This window comes from Neofelis nebulosa, chromosome 3 (genome assembly GCF_028018385.1).
Source record: "Neofelis nebulosa isolate mNeoNeb1 chromosome 3, mNeoNeb1.pri, whole genome shotgun sequence".
Classification (NCBI taxonomy): domain Eukaryota; kingdom Metazoa; phylum Chordata; class Mammalia; order Carnivora; family Felidae; genus Neofelis; species Neofelis nebulosa.
The window spans coordinates 156,793,301-156,811,028 of NC_080784.1; the positions used below are offsets into that span (position 1 = coordinate 156,793,301).

General features: G+C 36.6%; 1 protein-coding gene across 33 annotated transcripts in view; it reads right to left on the bottom strand.

Annotated features, from left to right (window-relative positions):
• The window catches only part of ADGRL3 (adhesion G protein-coupled receptor L3), an 829,205-nt gene that overhangs the window by 112,449 nt on the left and 699,028 nt on the right, over window positions 1-17,728 (bottom strand). For all 33 annotated transcript variants that reach the window (XM_058722441.1, XM_058722432.1, XM_058722430.1 and 30 more), the window contains 4 exons: window positions 17,224-17,407; window positions 16,187-16,309; window positions 9,299-9,507; window positions 8,124-8,300 (listed from right to left, as the gene is read on the bottom strand). In XM_058722441.1, coding sequence (XP_058578424.1) covers window positions 8,124-8,300; window positions 9,299-9,507; window positions 16,187-16,309; window positions 17,224-17,407 — 693 coding nt within the window. The remainder of the gene's footprint in view (window positions 1-8,123; window positions 8,301-9,298; window positions 9,508-16,186; window positions 16,310-17,223; window positions 17,408-17,728) is intronic.

Consider the following 17,728-nt stretch of genomic DNA (forward strand, 5'->3'; position numbering starts at 1 on the left):
ATATATAGCACTGCCCACAGGGTTTTCTTGCCAAAAATGTTTAACCCAAATCTAATTATGAGAAAATAATCAGAAAGATTGAAATTGTGGAACATCCTACAGGACAAATGGCCTGGATTCTATGAAATGTTCTTTTCCTGAAAGAAAAAAACAGGTAGGAAAGCTTCTACATTAAATAAGACTAAATAGATGTGGCAATTAAAGGCAAAGTGTGATTCTTAATTGGGACCTACATGGAAAATCAAAGGCTATAAAGGACATTATTAGAAGTATTGGAAAAAATTGTAATGGCTTCTGTACTAGAGGGTAGTACTTTATCAATGTTGAATTTCCTGTGTGCATTCATGGAACAGACAGAATGTCTGTGTTCTTAAAACATGTATGCTGGAAGACTTAGGAATTAAGTATTATAAGGTCAGTAATTTACTTTTGAAAAATCAAACAATACTGCTAAATATATATGCATACATACACATAAAAGTCAGAGTCAAATGCAGCAAAAATTTAAATGTAAATTCAGGAAAATGGTGTATAAATTTATTGTATATTTTTTGTTTATTGTACCATTCTTTCAACTTTTAAAAAACATTTATTTATTTATTTATTTATTTTGAGAGAGAGAGAGAGAGAGAGAGAGAGAGAGAGAATGAGAATGAGGGAAGGGACAGACAGAGAGGGAGAGAGAGGAAATCCCAAGCAGGTTTCAGGCTCAGCACAGAGCCTGATGCAGGGCTCCATCCCACAAACCATGAGAAAACGACTGGGCTGAGATCAAGAGCCAGACGCTTATCTGACTGAGCCACCCAGGTCCCCCTCAACTTTTTAATAAAAGTTCTATAAAAAGACTAGAGGGAAAAGTGATAGAAGAATTTTTAAAAAGGGCACCTGACTGGTTCAGTCTGTTAAGTGTCCAATTCTTGATCTTGGCTCAGGTAATGATCCGGGTTCCTGCATTAGAGCCCCGTGTTGGGCTCTGTGCTGATGGCATTCTCTCTCTCCTTCTCTGTCTGCCCCTCCCCCTCTTGTGTTCTTTCTCTCAAAATAAATAAATAAACTTAAAGAAAAAAGAAAGAAGAATTTTTAATGGTTTTTCTTCAAATCCATAATTTCAGCTGTTCTCTCTCTACAAATAGCTAATTTTGGTTTTTTTATTAAAAAAAATTTTTTTTAACGTTTATTTATTTTTGAGAAGAGAAGACAGAGCATGAGCGGGGGAGGAGAGAGAAAGAGGGAGACACAGAATCCGAAACAGGCTCCAGGCTCCGAGCTGTCAGCACGGAGACAGATGTGGGGCTCGAACTCACGGACCTTGAGATCATGACCCGAGCGGATGTCGGACGCTTAACCGACTGAGCCACCCAGGCGCCCCAATAAATAGCTAATTTTGGATGTACCTGCTCCTTTCACAAACTTAAGAAGTTTGACACTGGCCAGTTGCCAATTCCTCTTCTCAAACGCATATGCAAAAAAGTATCCTCCTTGCTATCACCAGATAGGTTACCTTTCTTCTTTTCCTCCCTATCCTGTACAGAGATAGAGGGAAGAATCCATAAAACTTTCCTCTTCTAATAATTTCCCCCTTTTAGAGCAACTTCATCAAAAGTCACACGAAAAAGACTGTAGGCAATTGGTGATCCAGTGTAGTTTAGAGGGAAGTGACAGGGAGACAGCACTCTTCATTCCTTATTTATGCAAAGGAGCATTAGAGTTGAGGTCATGTGGTACTCTGGGAGCCATGGTGGTGACAAGAAAATTCTCCCTTCACACTCACTCATATTTTGAAACATCTCCCTTGCCTACTGCTCACAGTGATATGAAATCATAAATATTCTCTCTGACCTAGGAAATTAAAAGATGTGTGTTTGCAAGTGTCTGGTACAGAGGGAGGGGTGTAGGTCACTGAGGAAGGTGGTGCTGTCGTTCTTTCATTAACTAAAAGGGATGTGTTGCTTCTTGGACAAATTAACTTAGACAAATTAATGCCTAGACAAAAATGTAATGAGTTCCAGAAGATCACAAATTGGTACAGACTTAGTTCTAGGTATGTTGGACTTCAGACTAAATATAGTAACTGATTTCAAGGAACTTAAAATTCAGAGGAGCTAAAAGAGACACAGAGATAAGCTATCTTGCAAAGTATATATTCCTCAGTGTAAAAACTAACCCACACTTTAAGGAAGTATATATAACATTTAAGGTCTGGGTATGGCTGAAGTTTCATATGTATTTCAAACTTGTAGATATAAGCCATTTAATATATTACTTATATAACATATGCTCAAAACTCTCTTGCAGCTTTCCATTGTACTTTGAGTAAAACCTGCACCCAAATTCATTCTGAGGTCCTATAAAACCTTCCATTCTAGACCCTTTGGCTTTTTCCACTAATGCACTTTCTCTCTTACGCTTTCCACTCCCACTACACTGTTCTTCTTGAAGTTCCTCAAACACATCAGAATCACCCTTGGTTCAGGATATTGTTCTTGTCCCATGTACCTGGAACAGTGTTTCCCCAGATGATCTGCATGGCTGACTCTTTGATTTCTCTCTGCCCTTAATACCACACTAGTGTATATTGAGACAGGTAGACAACAAAACAGCATACTAGCCAAGAAATAATTTCAAATTTTAATAAACCTGTGAAGGAAATACATCATTATAAAATGGTTCACTATGAAAATCCAAGAATAATTCTTGGTTCCAAAAAGGTTGTCAATTTTTTAATATAAAGTTACTATTCAAGATAAGTAATATAACAAAGTCTTATATGTTTGACCATTTTCTTTTTTGTGGAATATCCTGTATTTGGAAGGTATTCAACCTGTCAGCTTCTAGTTTTTTTTTCTTTAAATAAACACATAGTTTAAAGTACTATATGCCAATTATGATTTTTAATCTCTACCTCTCCCTCAGTCCCATCACCCTATATTGAGTGGTAAAATTAAAAAAATAAAAAATGTTATATGGTAAAATTTAAAAAATGAGCATAAAAATTTGGTAATAGAAGTATATAACCTTAAATATCATAAACTAAGCATTTTATTTTTCACTAATAAAATCATTGCTTAAATTCAAAATAATTTTTATTTTGGCATTTAAAGAATAAATAAAAATACCCTTTTTAAAAAAATAAGTACTTTCCTTCAGGAGCAACCGTTGAAACTTGCAACATAAAACTATCTATTTTCTTCAAGCCTAGTAAAAGTTTAACTATAAAATATTTGACACACAGAATCTATGATATGACACTAAAGTTTTCTAAATTGTCACTATTTTGAATCACTACCAAATAAAGAAATAAATGCAATGATTTCAAACAGCAAAATCAATGCTTATACTTGGACTGGAGTGAAGTTGGGGTGGGGACAATACACAAAACCCAGAAAAAGAAAGAGATGCAAACATCAAACTAAGGAAAGTAAAGACTTTTAAAAATAATAAAAATCAATATTGAGTTGAACTGACAGGAAAAAGTTTTCTTTTAATTTTTTGTTATTCTTTATTTATTTTCAACATTTATATATTTTTGAGAGAGAGAGCCTCCCCCAAGTGGGGAAGGGGCAGAGAGAGAGGGAGACAGAAGATCCAAAGCAGGCTCTGCACAGACAGCAGCAAGCTCCATGTGAGCTCCAACCATGAGACTGTGACCTGAGCTGAAGTTGACACTCAACCAACTGAGCCACCCAGGTGCCCCGGGTTTTTGTTTTTTTTTTAATCTCTCAAAGAATTACAATGTGAGTCAAGGAAGGAGCTAGAGGTGATATAAATGGTCAACCTTATTTTAAAGCATTTATTACAATCTTATTAGAGTAAAGAATAGACAATAGATAATAGAAGCAAACTCACAAATAATTAACCAGCAAGATTGCCACCCTATGGTAGAAGCAGCTCCTTCCTGGGGCGCCTGGGTGGCGCAGTCGGTTAAGCGTCCGACTTCAGCCAGGTCACGATCTCGCGGTCCGTGAGTTCGAGCCCCGCGTCAGGCTCTGGGCTGATGGCTCGGAGCCTGGAGCCTGTTTCCGATTCTGTGTCTCCCTCTCTCTCTGCCCCTCCCCCGCTCATGCTCTGTCTCTCTCTGTCCCAAAAATAAAATAAAAACGTTGAAAAAAAAATTAAAAAAAAAAAAAAAAAAAAAGAAGCAGCTCCTTCCTTTTTTAACCTGCCTCAATTGACCCAGCTATTGTTGAAGAAACCACAGACCCCCAAATGGCATCACTTAGGCTAAATCACCAAACTGGGGCTTAATACCTAACCCCAATTGCAGTTTCAACCTACCCTAAGAAATGTAACTCTTAGGCAGTCAGGAATTTTCTGAGGTAATTACCCATGAGGTAATCTCTCACATAGGCCCTCTACCACCCCCATCCCCCACCCCCCAAAGGTGAGGTCATTACACCTAAATAGATCCATGCCCTTCCCCCAAGGGAAGGTGACCTTGCCTGAAACAGTCCTTTACTTTATTTTGCTAATAGCTTCCGTGTCCTCTCCTCTCCTATAAAAGCCTTGTATTTTGTACAAATCATCAGATTTCCTCTCTACTTGTTAGATGGGACATTACCTGATTCATGAATCGCTTATTAAGGCCAATTAGATCTTCAGACTTAGTTGACTGTTTCTTCTTTAAAAATACAAAATCGGGGTGCCTGGGTGGCTCAGTCAGTTAAGCGTCCAACTCTTGATTTTGGCTAAGATCATTATCTCACAGCTGTGAGATCTAGCCCCTTGGTGGTGAGATCGAGTCCCTTGTAGGGCTCCAATTTGGGTGAGCTGGGCATGGAGGCTCCTTAACTCTCTCACTCTCTCACTTTGACTCTCCCCCACTCTCTCAGGAAAAAAAATAATATGAAATCTCTCTTACCACCCCATTCAAAAATCAGTGTTAGCCCTTCTTTCCCTTGATAAATTACGACTTGATAAACTACAAAGTGTAGGTCAGGGAACTGTTTTGCCTTATTTATTCCTCAGAGTATTTGGTGGGGGGGGGGGAGGGTAGGGTAATCTGAAATTTTAAATAGTGTGGACAGGGTGAGCCTCTTTAAAAGGTGACAGTGAAATAGAGACTTAAAGGAGTTGAGGAAGTTGGCTATGTGGCTGTTTGGGGGGTAAGAGGAGGGGACGGACTTTCAGGTCTAACTAATAATACCTGATGTGTTTGTGGAAAGCAAGGAGGTCTGTGAAGCCAAGTGAGCAAGAGGCAGAGTAGTAGGAAAAAAGGTCAAGAGATGCTCAAGAGGCCAGAATTTGGGATTTGCTCTTATTGACATAAGGAGTCATTCAAATTCAACCAAAGATATGAAGTACATGATTTGCATTTTGAAGGGATTACAGAACTGATTTTTGAGAATGAATCAGACAAGAGTGAGGTCTGACTCACATTTTAAGAGTACCCCTCTGGCAACTATACTGAGAATAAATTTAAGAGGGGGCATGGAGGGAAGCAGGGAGACCAATGAAGGGTCTATGACTAGAATCAGAAGGATAGATGACAGTGGCTGGAATCTAGGTGGTAGTGATAAAGATGCTGAGAATCTGTCAGATCCTGGATCTTGCAGGATATGCTCATAGGGTGGGTGTGCGGTATGAACGAAGGAAAGAAACAAATCAAGGATGGTGCATGGCTTAGGGCTTGAACACCAGGAAGGGCAGAACTACACAGAAGTGTAGCTCTAGAATGGAGACACTTATTAGAAGCCTAAGTGGATATAATAAGTCAGCAGCTGAATCTAGGAGTCTGGAGTTAAAAAATGGAGATAGAAGTCTGGGAATCATATGATGTTTAGAGCCATATGAGTATATGAGATCATCTAGGGACAAAGAACAGATTATGCCTATTCTAGATCTAAGATTACACTTGGGTCAGAGAACCAATGAGAGGTCACAGAGATGAGGAGGGACCAGCAAAGGAATCTAAGAAGGACCAGCCACTGAGGAAGGAAAGAAACAAGAGGGAGGGGTATACACAAGGTAAAGTGAAGAAAGTGTTGCAAGAATGCGGTCAGTGCAAATTCTCCTCATGTTGCCTTACTAAATACATCCTATTCATCCTTCAGAACAGAATCATTTTTTGATAAACATTTTCTGAGCAGCCCTGCCTTAATAAATGACCTTCCTCTGCATTATGAAATCACAGTGGAAATCTCATTTACAATACTTATCAAAATTATGACTGCACCTTCACTTCTCTTCCCTTGCCTACTTCCCTCTCCCCATCAAAAATGTGAGTTTCTTGATGGCCAGAAGCTTCCGTGGAATGCTGGAGCAAAAATTATCTCTGGCAGGTGGGAAAGAGGAACTTACAATTACTGGGAGCTTCCCGTGTAGCAGCCAACATGTCAATACCTTTACTTAAGTGTTCAAAATGTTGATTTAAAAAAAAGTTCCATATAAACAGCAAAGATAACATAGATGATAGGTAAGGGCAGCATGTATGGTGCACATGTGGAGTCTGGAAGGAACTGGGGTACCCATGCATCAGGGTACCACAGCTTAACGTCAACTGCTATGAGATTACTCAATTCCTCTTGTTCTCTTCCCAAGCTCATCAAACAAAACTACCCAATGTAATTTCGTTTCCTTCATATATTTTCCTGTGGAGTTAGAAAGTGATGGACAAGCAAACAACAAATATCTATTCCAACTGGCTGCTGTATTTCTGACTGTGCACAGATAAATTAGTGTTCTATTTTAGAAATTAGTCTAATGTAAGTTCGGTTAGTGTATTTCTTTGGGACTTGTCGTGTTGTTCAAACTGCTTGTTTTCTGTTTTTCAAGTGCCAAAAGCATGCTGTGAGATCAAAATGACGCTGACTGGCAATCATGAGACTATGGTACTGAAAACCAAGACATCTAGGGTGTCTGACTAACAGCTAAGGGAAAATATTTTGCATTTATATTATCTCTTGTTGACCTACAATAATTGTCATCGTCCGAATTCTTGCATAATGGATTGAGGAGATGTTGATATACAAAACCTTGAACAAAAAATGATATTTTTTTTATTGTTTCAAATAAGATCCATTTTGTGTTTGAATTTATTCCCTAAATGGAAAAATAGAATCCCAGAGCCACACTCACACATTTCAGGTTTAAATCTAACATTTGTTGGTATAGCCAGTCTTGCTAAACTAGATCAATTTGTGACACTCTGACAAAATAGCGCATGTAGTCCTTTCAAGATCAAAATTTCAACTGCGCCGACACAGCTAAGGTAATTTACTTTCAAGATGCTAACAGGGTTTGGATTGGGTCTCCTTCTGGGATATCCATACTATCTCTAAATTCAACAGTGTCAAAGAATATTTTGGATGAAATCATTTGGAAAAATGACATCAAGTAGATAAAACCTTTGCCACAGTTTTTATCTTTGAAAACATGTTGGAGAGTAATCCTTCCTCTCTTTTTATTGACATCAGGGAGATGAGAAGAGAAACTGTAAGTATATACTTTCTTGGTACTAACCCATCAATCTCTATAACCAAGCTAATAAACTCTTTGTATTTTTATGTCCTAAGTATATCTGAAATTAAATCCTCTTCATGTCTCCTATGGCAGCCAACATCATGCCGGGAGGAGACTGATACAGCCAACTTAGCTATGTTTTTGACTTTGGAAACTACCTATCACCTGGATTTTTCCTTAGAATAGGGTTTTCTCGAATGGACAAAACCCACTACATTATATTAGAATTTGCTAAGCCCTTTGCATTGCCAGGCATTTTTTATTGTGCTAATGGCTGTTTTCCCGAGTCATTTTGGCATATTTAATCCTATGCATAGCTTGTTAGTTTCCAACCTACCACAGATCCTGGGGGTCCTAGTTTGTTTTGTTCATGAGATCTCATTTATTCATACAAAGTAAGAGCAGATGAGACTAAGGGGAATTTTATAAGCACAATTTTATTTTATAACTGAACTTCAATTTTATAAACTATGTTGATAATAGAACAAAAAAAGGCTTCTTTGAATCATCCAGGAGGATATGGTTTGAACCATAGAGAGTTTCTGAATAGCATTACTAGAAAAGTGGAAAATCTTTGAGTAAGACTGGTCTGTGGAGTTAGGGCTTTTTACAATGGTATCCTGACCATATGCTTAGACATCTTTATTTTATGGTATGTATCTTACCTTAACTTCCACATGTGCCATCAGTACTGCAAAATTGGTTAAGTGGTTACAAGAGCATGTAGTATGTGTCTTATTTGTTGTTAGGAGCCGACAGCCTTGTGTTGACCAGTAACCTGTCATTGTGCGCTTGGAATAGCTCCAAAATGAACAGTTAGGGTTGAAATTCTCCTCGGACTGCTACAGGGAAAAAAAAATCAATAAAGCCAATAACTACTTTATGATCACGTAAATTAGATAGGCATTTTTCTTTACATTTAACACAAGTTCATCCTCTTTTCCAACTTTTATGGAGATGTATACCAGTGTTTTTTGGGTTTTTTTTTTCTTTTTTTTAATATATGAAATTTATTGTCAAATTGGTTTCCATACAACACCCAGTGCTCATCCCAAAAGATGCCCTCTTCAATACCCATCACCCACCCTCCCCTTCCTCCCACCCCCCATCAACCCTCAGTTTGTTCTCAGTTTTTAAGAGTCTCTTATGCTTTGGCTCTCTCCCACTCTAACCTTTTTTTTTTTTCCTTCCCCTCCCCCAAGGTTTCTGTTAAGTTTCTCAGGATCCACATAAGAGTGAAAACATATGTATACCAGTGTTTTTAAAGTAAGTGAGCCTCATCAAACCTAAGCAAATTTGAATATATGTTGTTTATTTCCTCTGAGTAGAGGTAAGTTTACTTTTTAAAAAATTAATATTGGTGGAATACTAGTATCAATGTCTCAGAATGCCTTCAACTAATTTCAAAGTAGTGTACATTATAAAGAATTTAAACAATCAACTTCTGAAAACATGGTCTTCAGAAATCTTTGTTCAATTTACAATATAATCTTTCTACATACATAAAAATATACCTATGTACAAAGACATAATTACTTGTAACATCATATATGAAGTCACGTCCAATTCCACTAAATGTATTGCTAGCTCTTTTTAATTATGGAGACACATTTATAAATCCATCTACAAATATTTTTACCAAAAGCATTTATACGTTAAAGAATTACTATCCTCCTTCATTTCTGAAAAAAAAAAATCACCACAATCATTTTATACATAATGAATTGCTTACCTGTTGAATAATAAGAAAAAAATTGAGGGAAAATTAATATACTTCATGTTCATGCTGTAACAAATACAAATAATGCATACAGCTAAATTTAACATGCCATTTTCTTACCTTAATATGTTTAACAGTGAACACCACAGGATCAGCTAAATAAACTTTATTGCTGAACTCTTTGTTTATTGCTGCTGTAATAACAGGGGAATTGACAATAACAGAATGATTGGTGGACATAGCCTCTGTTCCCAACTTCATGCTGGCATTCTCCGTGGACAAATAAGGACCCAAGTTGTTATACAGGACAAAGGCCACTCTAATTTCTCCTGAAAAAAATGTAAATGTGAATTATAAGTTGGGAAGAAACTCTGATTATTTCATACATCCCATTTAATTTAGATAGTGCTAATTACATGATAATCAAATCCACACAGTACTTATTTACAACAAAATTAAACATTCATTTTAACTATAGTGCCAAGTCATTCATGAGAAAAGAAATGTCAAATGATGCTGAAAAAAATTACATTTTGGTATTTCAAAAGATGAATGCCAATCCCTACCTCACTCCATACTCAAAACTTAAAGACAGATTATAGACCTCAACATAAAAACCATGAAGTCTCTGGAACAAAATGTAGGATCTTTGTGATCTTGGAGTAGGCAAGGATGACTTGGATAGACCCAAAAATATTAACCATAAAAGAAAAAAAGTGGTAAACTGTACTTTGTGAAATTTAAAAATGTGTCTATCAAAATATAGTATTAACAATAATATATATGAAACTCATGACTCTCTATAGCATTTCTGCTGATCAACAAATAAAGAATAAATAACACATGAAAGTGGCAAAAGACATAAACATATATGTTAGAAAAATCATGAAACATTATCAACATCATTAAAATTATTGAAATAAAAATGAAGGAGCACATTTAGATACCATTTGATACCACTGGAATTTTTAAAATCAAAATGACTGATCACACTAATATTTATAAAGACGTAGAACAACTGGAGCTCCTGGCCACTGCTGAGGCAAACGGAAAATGCTTCAACTATTTGGAAAATGGTGCTTTCTTACAAAGTCAAACATCTACCCCTTCTAGATACGTGAAAACATATATCGGCAAAGAAAAACAAACTTGCGTAAGATTGTTAATAGCATTCTTATTCATAATACTCCCCCAATGGAAATAACACAAAAATATATCAATAGACAAATAAATGATGGAATATTAATATAATGCATTATACTATGCATCAATAAAGAATGACTGATAGAGCAAAGAACAAACTACTATTAGAGTATGATGACAGAATCCCCGAAATATTACGTTCAGTTAAAGAATACAGACAGAAAAGAGTACATTCTATCTGATGCCAGTTGTATAAAGTCTAAGAACAGGCAAAATCTGTCTATAGAGACAAGAGTGAGAAGAGAGTAGTTTAATCAGATGGGGAGAACGGGTAAGAAGACTGGAAAGGAGTAATAATTTCTAGGTAATAGAAGAGATTTGTACCTTATTTTATGCAATATTACAGAAGAAATACAATTATCAAATTCATCAAGCTGCATACTTAAGCTATGTGCATTTTATTGTATGTAAATTTTATCCCAATTGCAATAAAACAAACAAACAAGAATTCAAAATCCTTATCTGTCTTAAAATTCAATTACCATGTTCTTTCAAGGTCACTTTCTCCATACATCCTTCCACCTTATCTTTTCCCTTAGGACTATTTCTTTCCATGCAATCTTCTGTAAAATGAACCTTCTTTTAACATATTTTTTTATCATATCATTTTCTTTTTTTTTTAATGTTTATTTTTGAGAGAGAGTGTGCATGCAAACAAGGGACAAGCATGCAACAGAGAGAGAGGAAGAGAGAGAATCCCCAGCAGGCTCTGTGCTGTCAGCGCAGAGCCTGATGTGGGGCTTGATATCATGAACACTGAGATCATGATCTGCTCTGAAATCAAGAGTTCAATGCTTAACTGACTGAGCCACCCAGGTACCCCCATATGGATTTGTTTCTTAAAATAAATCAATCCCTATGTCTTCCTTCCAGTATGAATTCATATCAGTTCACCAAGTGCCAGGCACTATCCTGACTACTGTGGTTACTAAGATGAGGGTATCTCCATCCTTATCCCTGAATCTTAGAGTCAAGTGAGAATAAAAACAAATAAATTTTAATATATTTCTTTTGAGGAAGGAGAAGGCTGTGCAACATCTACACTGTGCTCCCATGTTTGGAAAATTCTCTACTATTAGGGATTTATAGACACAAAATGGATGTATATCTGTTTTCCCAGCCTGTCTTGCAAAGAGGTTACCCTGGGCAACTCAGCTAGATGCCTTCCATCAGATGCACTAGTCTCTGACTTTGGATGAGGAGCTGGTGACACAAGGAAGCAGGAGTGGAGCAGCACACAGCCTTCACTTGTGCTTCACCTGTGGCAGCAGTGACATCTCACAGCAATGATTCTGTGTGATGATCCAGACTGCTGTCAGCCTCCTTGCTCTTGTATGTTTTCTGGGCCTGATTCTCTAGCATTCTCTGATTCCATGAAATATCTATTATCCTTTCAGTAATTCAGCAAAGAGATTATGATAAGAGCTCCATAAATAAAAGGGGAATTCTTAAACTTCCAACCCATATCTGTTAACCCAGTATTTAGCAAACAACAGTAATTCATTAAATACTTCCGGTCTGTTATAACACAGCATTAAATTTTAGTTTTCTCTAGATCCAAAACAAAAATACTAAATTTTGCAAGGCTATACTTAAGAACATCTATGTATTTTTCTTGTTGACAGTAACAACTTTTATTTTAACTGGTATATAACTGGCTGATAATTCCTATCAATTTCCACCTGTGGGCCAGTGTCATATGCACATTTGCCTTGTTTTACCAATGCATTTGGTCACATATAATTGTTACAGATTCTCCACTCCAAAATTAGTGCTTAAATGTGACCTAAAACATGCAAACACACACACATACACACACACACACACACACGCACACACACACACTCACACGCACACATTACTTTAGTAAATAAATGAGCACAAAACATAATATGACTAATATAGTCATATTTTTAAAAAATTTGTTTAATGTTTATTTATTATTGAGAAACACAGACACAGCATGAGCATGGGAGGAGCAGAGAGAAGGCGAGACACAGAATCTAAAGCAGGCTCCAGGCTCTAAGCTGTCAGCGCAGAGCTGGACACAGGACTTGAACTCACAAATCGCTAGATCATGACCTGACCCGAAGTCAGACACTTAACTGACTGAGCCACCCAGGTATCCCCTGATATAGTCATATTTTAATTGTCATTAGCTCACACACTTACTTGATAAATTCTTAGAAGTTTATCCATGTGCCAGGCACTAGGGTTACATCAGTGAACAGGTAAGAAAAGGTCCCTGTTCTCATGGAGCTTACTGTCTAGAGGGCAAGTCAGATGATAGATGGGCAACTTAAAAAGAATAATAATAAAGTTTCATATAATAGTAAGTGAATAACTGCTGAGAATAGTAAGTGAATACTATGAATAGTAAGTGAATAACTGCTATGAAGACGTATTGGTACAAAATGGTTAATAGGAAAAGAGCAATTATGAAAAAGTAATGCCAAAATGCCCAAATGATAAATGGATAAAAAAGATGTGGTATGTATGTATGTATGTACGTATGTATGTGTATATTACCCAGCTATAATTTGATGGAATATTACCCAGCCATCAAAAAGAATGAAATCTTGCCATCTGCAATGACATGGATGGAGCTTGAATGTATTATGCCAAGCAAAATAAGTCAGAGAAAGACAAATACCATATGATTTCACTCACATGTGGAAATTAAAAAATAAAACAGGGGAGCCTGGGTGGCTCGGTCGGTTAAGCATCCAGTGTCAGCTCAGGTCATGATCTCTGAGCTCTCAGCTCAGGCCTGGAGCCTGGAACCTGCTACAGATTCTGTGTCTCCCTTTCTCTCTGTCCCTCTCCCACTCGCACTCTGTCTCTCTCTCCCTCAAGAATAAATAAACATTAAAAGATAATAAAATAAAAAATAAAAAGAAAACAGATAAACATAAGGGAGAGAAAAAATGAGAGAGAGTAAGCAAGGGAAACAAATCGTAAGAGACTCTTAATGATAGAAAACAAACTGAGGGTTGATGGAGGGAGGTGGGGGGGGATGTGCTAGGTGGGTGATGGGTTTTAAGGAGGGCGCCACTTGTTATGATGAGCACTGGGTGTTATATGTAAGCATTGAACCACTGAATTCTACTCTCGAAACCAATATTTCACTGTATGTTAACTAACTAGAATTTGAATTAAAATTTGAAAAAAAAATAAATTTTAAAAAAGGAAAGAGTGGTAGACCTTCAGGGAGACAGAGAAAAACTTCCCTTCCTAAAGAGGCAAGATTTATACTGAGCAGTAAATGATAGAGAAGCTTCTAAATAAAAAAAATGTATAAATTGCATTCTAGGAAGAAAATCAAAATGCAAAAATCATACACAGAAATACTCTTGGTATTCAAAAAACAGAAGCACGACTAGACAAGAGAATCCTTGTGCACTGTTGGTGGGGATATAAATTGGTGCAGCCATTATGGAAAACACTATGGAAGCCCCCTCCCCACGCCCCCTGCCAATGAAAAATAGATCTAGCATATGATCCAGTAATTACACTTCTGGGCTTTTATCTGAAGGAAACAAAAACACTAACTCAAAAAGATCTCTGGACTCCACATTCATTGCAGCATTATTTATAAGAGCTAAGACATGTAAACAACCTAAGTGTCCATTGATGAATGAATGGGTAAAGAAAATGAAATATTATTCAGCCATTAAAAAGAATGAAATCTTGTCATTTGTGATAACATGGATGGACCTTGAGGGCATTATGCTAAGTGAAATATGTCAGATAGGGAAAGACAAATACTGTATGATCTCACCTATAGGTGGAATCTTAAAAATAACAAAACAAACAAAGTAAATTCATAGAAACAGAGAACAGACTGGTGGTTGCCACAGGCAGGGGGTTGGTGGGTAGGCAAAATGGGTGAAAAAGGTCAAAAAGTACAAACTTCCAGTTATAAAATAAATGTCGTCATGGGGATATAATATATAGCATTGTGACCACGGTGAATAATACTGTATTTTATATTTTGAAAGTAGCTAAGAGGGTAAATCTTAGAAGTTCTCATCACAAGAAAAAATGTTATAACTATATGTGATGATAAATATTAAACTATACTTATTGTTGTGATAGCTTCACACTATATACAAATATAGAATCATTGTATTGTATATCTGAAACTAATATAAAGTTATATGTCACGTATATCTCAATTAAAAAAAAGAATCAAGAATAGACTGGATCATAGACAGCATGTGAAAAACAGATATAAAATGGGGCAGATGAGGCAGGAAAAAGGGGATGAGCCCATGGTGTCCTAGTGAAATTATCTGATTTCATTCTGAGTGTAACTGGAAGAGAACTGGTCAGATTTACATTTCAGGAAGATCCCTTTGTCAACAGGATATCCTATTGGGGGGTGGAAAGAGTGGAGGGAGGGAAACCAGTTAGAAAGCTAATGTAGAAATATGACTTTGCTCCACAGAAAATCTGATTGCTGCCTCAAAATTCACATAGTCAGATTAGCAATAGAACAATTTATATGCTTAGTCTTACAACATTTCCAACACTTAAAAAATAATTGTGTTCAGCTGACAACAGCCATATTTTGTTTTTCTTGGTATTATTCTTTTTTTTTTTTTTTAACCCCTCACCCGACACTATGAAACACCAGCTCTGAGTTGGTTGCTACAACCTGAGGCTATCTTCCCATTATCACCTAATAGGTCAGAGGATCTCACTTAGTTTGTAAAAAGAATGGTTTTTAGGGGTGCCTGGGTGGCTCAGTCGGTTAAGCGATGGAGTCTTGGTTTCTGCTCAGGTCAGGACCTCAGAGTTTTGTGGGTTCGAGCCCCATGATGGGCTCTGCACTGACAGTGTGGAGGAGACTGCTTGGGACTCTCTCTCTCCCTCCCTTTCAGCCCTTCGCACACTCACACTGTCTCTGTCTCTCTCAAAATAAATCAATAAACTTAAAAAAAAAAAGAAAATGAATGGTTTTAAAAATTTAATAGTAGTGAAAAGAATGATTTAAAAATTTAATACTAGTGACACTTGAGACATATTTTCTCTGGGTTTATTTTATATTTAAATTTTTTTTCACAGTTTCGTTCTCAATGAGTTTAATTCTACATACATTCAGTGAATTCACTCTAGAAATTACTCTAGTATTAAACCGACCTACATTTACCATTTCCTTTTCCCGAGGTCATCTTTTTTTTTTTAAGTTTGTTTGTTTGTTTGTTTAGTTAGAGTGAGCGGGGGAGGGGCAGAGAGAGGGAGACAGAAGATCTGAAATAGGCTCTGCGCTGATAGACTGTGAGATCATGAACTGGAGCCGAAGTTGGAGGCTCAACTGACTGAGCCACCCAGGCACCCCCAAGGTCATCTTCTCACAGTTAAATTTTCTGTATGTGTTGCAAAGAAAAATCAGAAACACTTTCAAAAATAAGTGAATAAGGAAAAAAAGACATACAATTTTAAAATTGGAATTAAAATTTCCATTAAAAATTTTATAAACTAAATCTGTCAACTCGGGAGGAGTTACTCCCTTGAAGAAAAAAGTCAGATATCTGGATTTTGCTGGTCATTAATTCTCCTCAGTTTCAAGTGTCTGACATTTTACTCCAACTGAAAAGGAACAGAACAATTTCCAAATCTGACTGAGAATTTTGTGGACACGTACATTGCAGTGTTGCTGGTGCAGAAGATAAGAGGAGAAAGACAATAGTTGAATGAGAGGAGAGCTTTTGGATAGCAGATATAAACTCCCAAGCCAAGAAACAAGGCATTGATGATAAGTTCAATTTCAACATGCTTAACAAACAAACGCTAACCTACCGTTTCGACCATTTTGTTTTAGAGTATTTGCGGAAAGCTGGATAGTGCTTCCATGACCCATGTTTTCTGGAAATTTTAGGTCTTCTAAGTTTCCTTCTGTGCTCAGCCTTGCAACTTCCAATTCTGTTAATGGAAAGAGTTATCAGTCTTCACTGAGAAATGCATCAAAGCTAAGATGATTTCCTAAATCACTAAAATATTTCTGAAATCAAAACACTGGAATTAATGTTCTATTAATTTATAGTAGTCAAAATTTATAGTACTTCAATGTTTCATTTAGAAAGTATTTCTTTAGTATTTTAAAGTAAAGCAAACCAAGCTATTAAAATCAGGTAAATAAGAATACAAATGTATCAATTATAAAGCCTAAAATTTAAAATTCAAGCTCAAATCCTTATACTTTGTCATTTACATTAAGTTTATTTTCAAAATGTATCTTTATCTTAAGTAAAAATCTTTTTATAATCTAGAGCTGCACTATGATATCAAAATTGATGTGTCTTTAAATCTAACAAGCTTGAAACAGCTTTATCAAATCTTCTGAAATAAAACTGTCAGCTACATCCTTATGCACAGTAAAAATAGATTTACACTCCTTATGAGCCAATAACACAATTACAAAAAATGCTTTTATCACCTTCACCTAAATGACTGATTTCTTTATAGTATATAATTCAGAGACATTCTTATTATAACTGAAGTGACCCATAAGCACTGTATTAGGAGGATAAAAACTTTAAATAGCACAAATACATGCATAGATACATTCAGACATACAAAGCAAAGGACCTCACTGTGATTGATCTCAGGTTAATATATCCAATATTGGAATGTCCTAAGGAGGATAACATACCTGATTATGAGGACCCTTTTAAGCCAATGGCAGGTGATATCCTTCCAATTATAGAAAAAAAATCACTGATCTCCACTGAAATAAAAATCACTCATAATATCTGGGCTACCACAGAATTTTTTTTCTTTTCTCTCTTCTGCTGTACAAGGGTCTCTGGCCCTTCTGTATAACAAAGGCCACTTACGAATATTGTCTGTGTTCTCCCTGACAATGTCAGTCTTCAAAAGGTTATCAGCCAGCACAAAAGCGCTTTCCTCCACAGTGTCAAGCAACATGGTGGCTGCACGTAGTTGATCACTTGTAGTCAGGTCTCTCCATGCATTTGAGGCTTGTGGCTGGAGGAGGTTGTTAACTGTCTCGACCATTGCCTACAAGAGGATGAACAGAATGACAGAGGTCTCTAGTGAACTCACAGAGCTGTCAGAAATCCAGGTGTACATGTTGCTCAGCAAGCAAGGATCAGCGGTGTGCATGAGTTCAGTATTGTCCCAGCCTCCCCTGTGACATGCTGCAGCAGAAGCATTCATTATTTTTTTTTCTGTTAAAACCCTAGCTGAGACTGCAAGGCAAGAGAAAAATCAGCTTTTGTTTTGAAGGACAACAAATAGATCTGTGCTTGCTTCTTAGAATCAATAGCAAAGGCTTCAATAAGACTATAATCACATAATTAAATTATTTGGCTGGGGAAC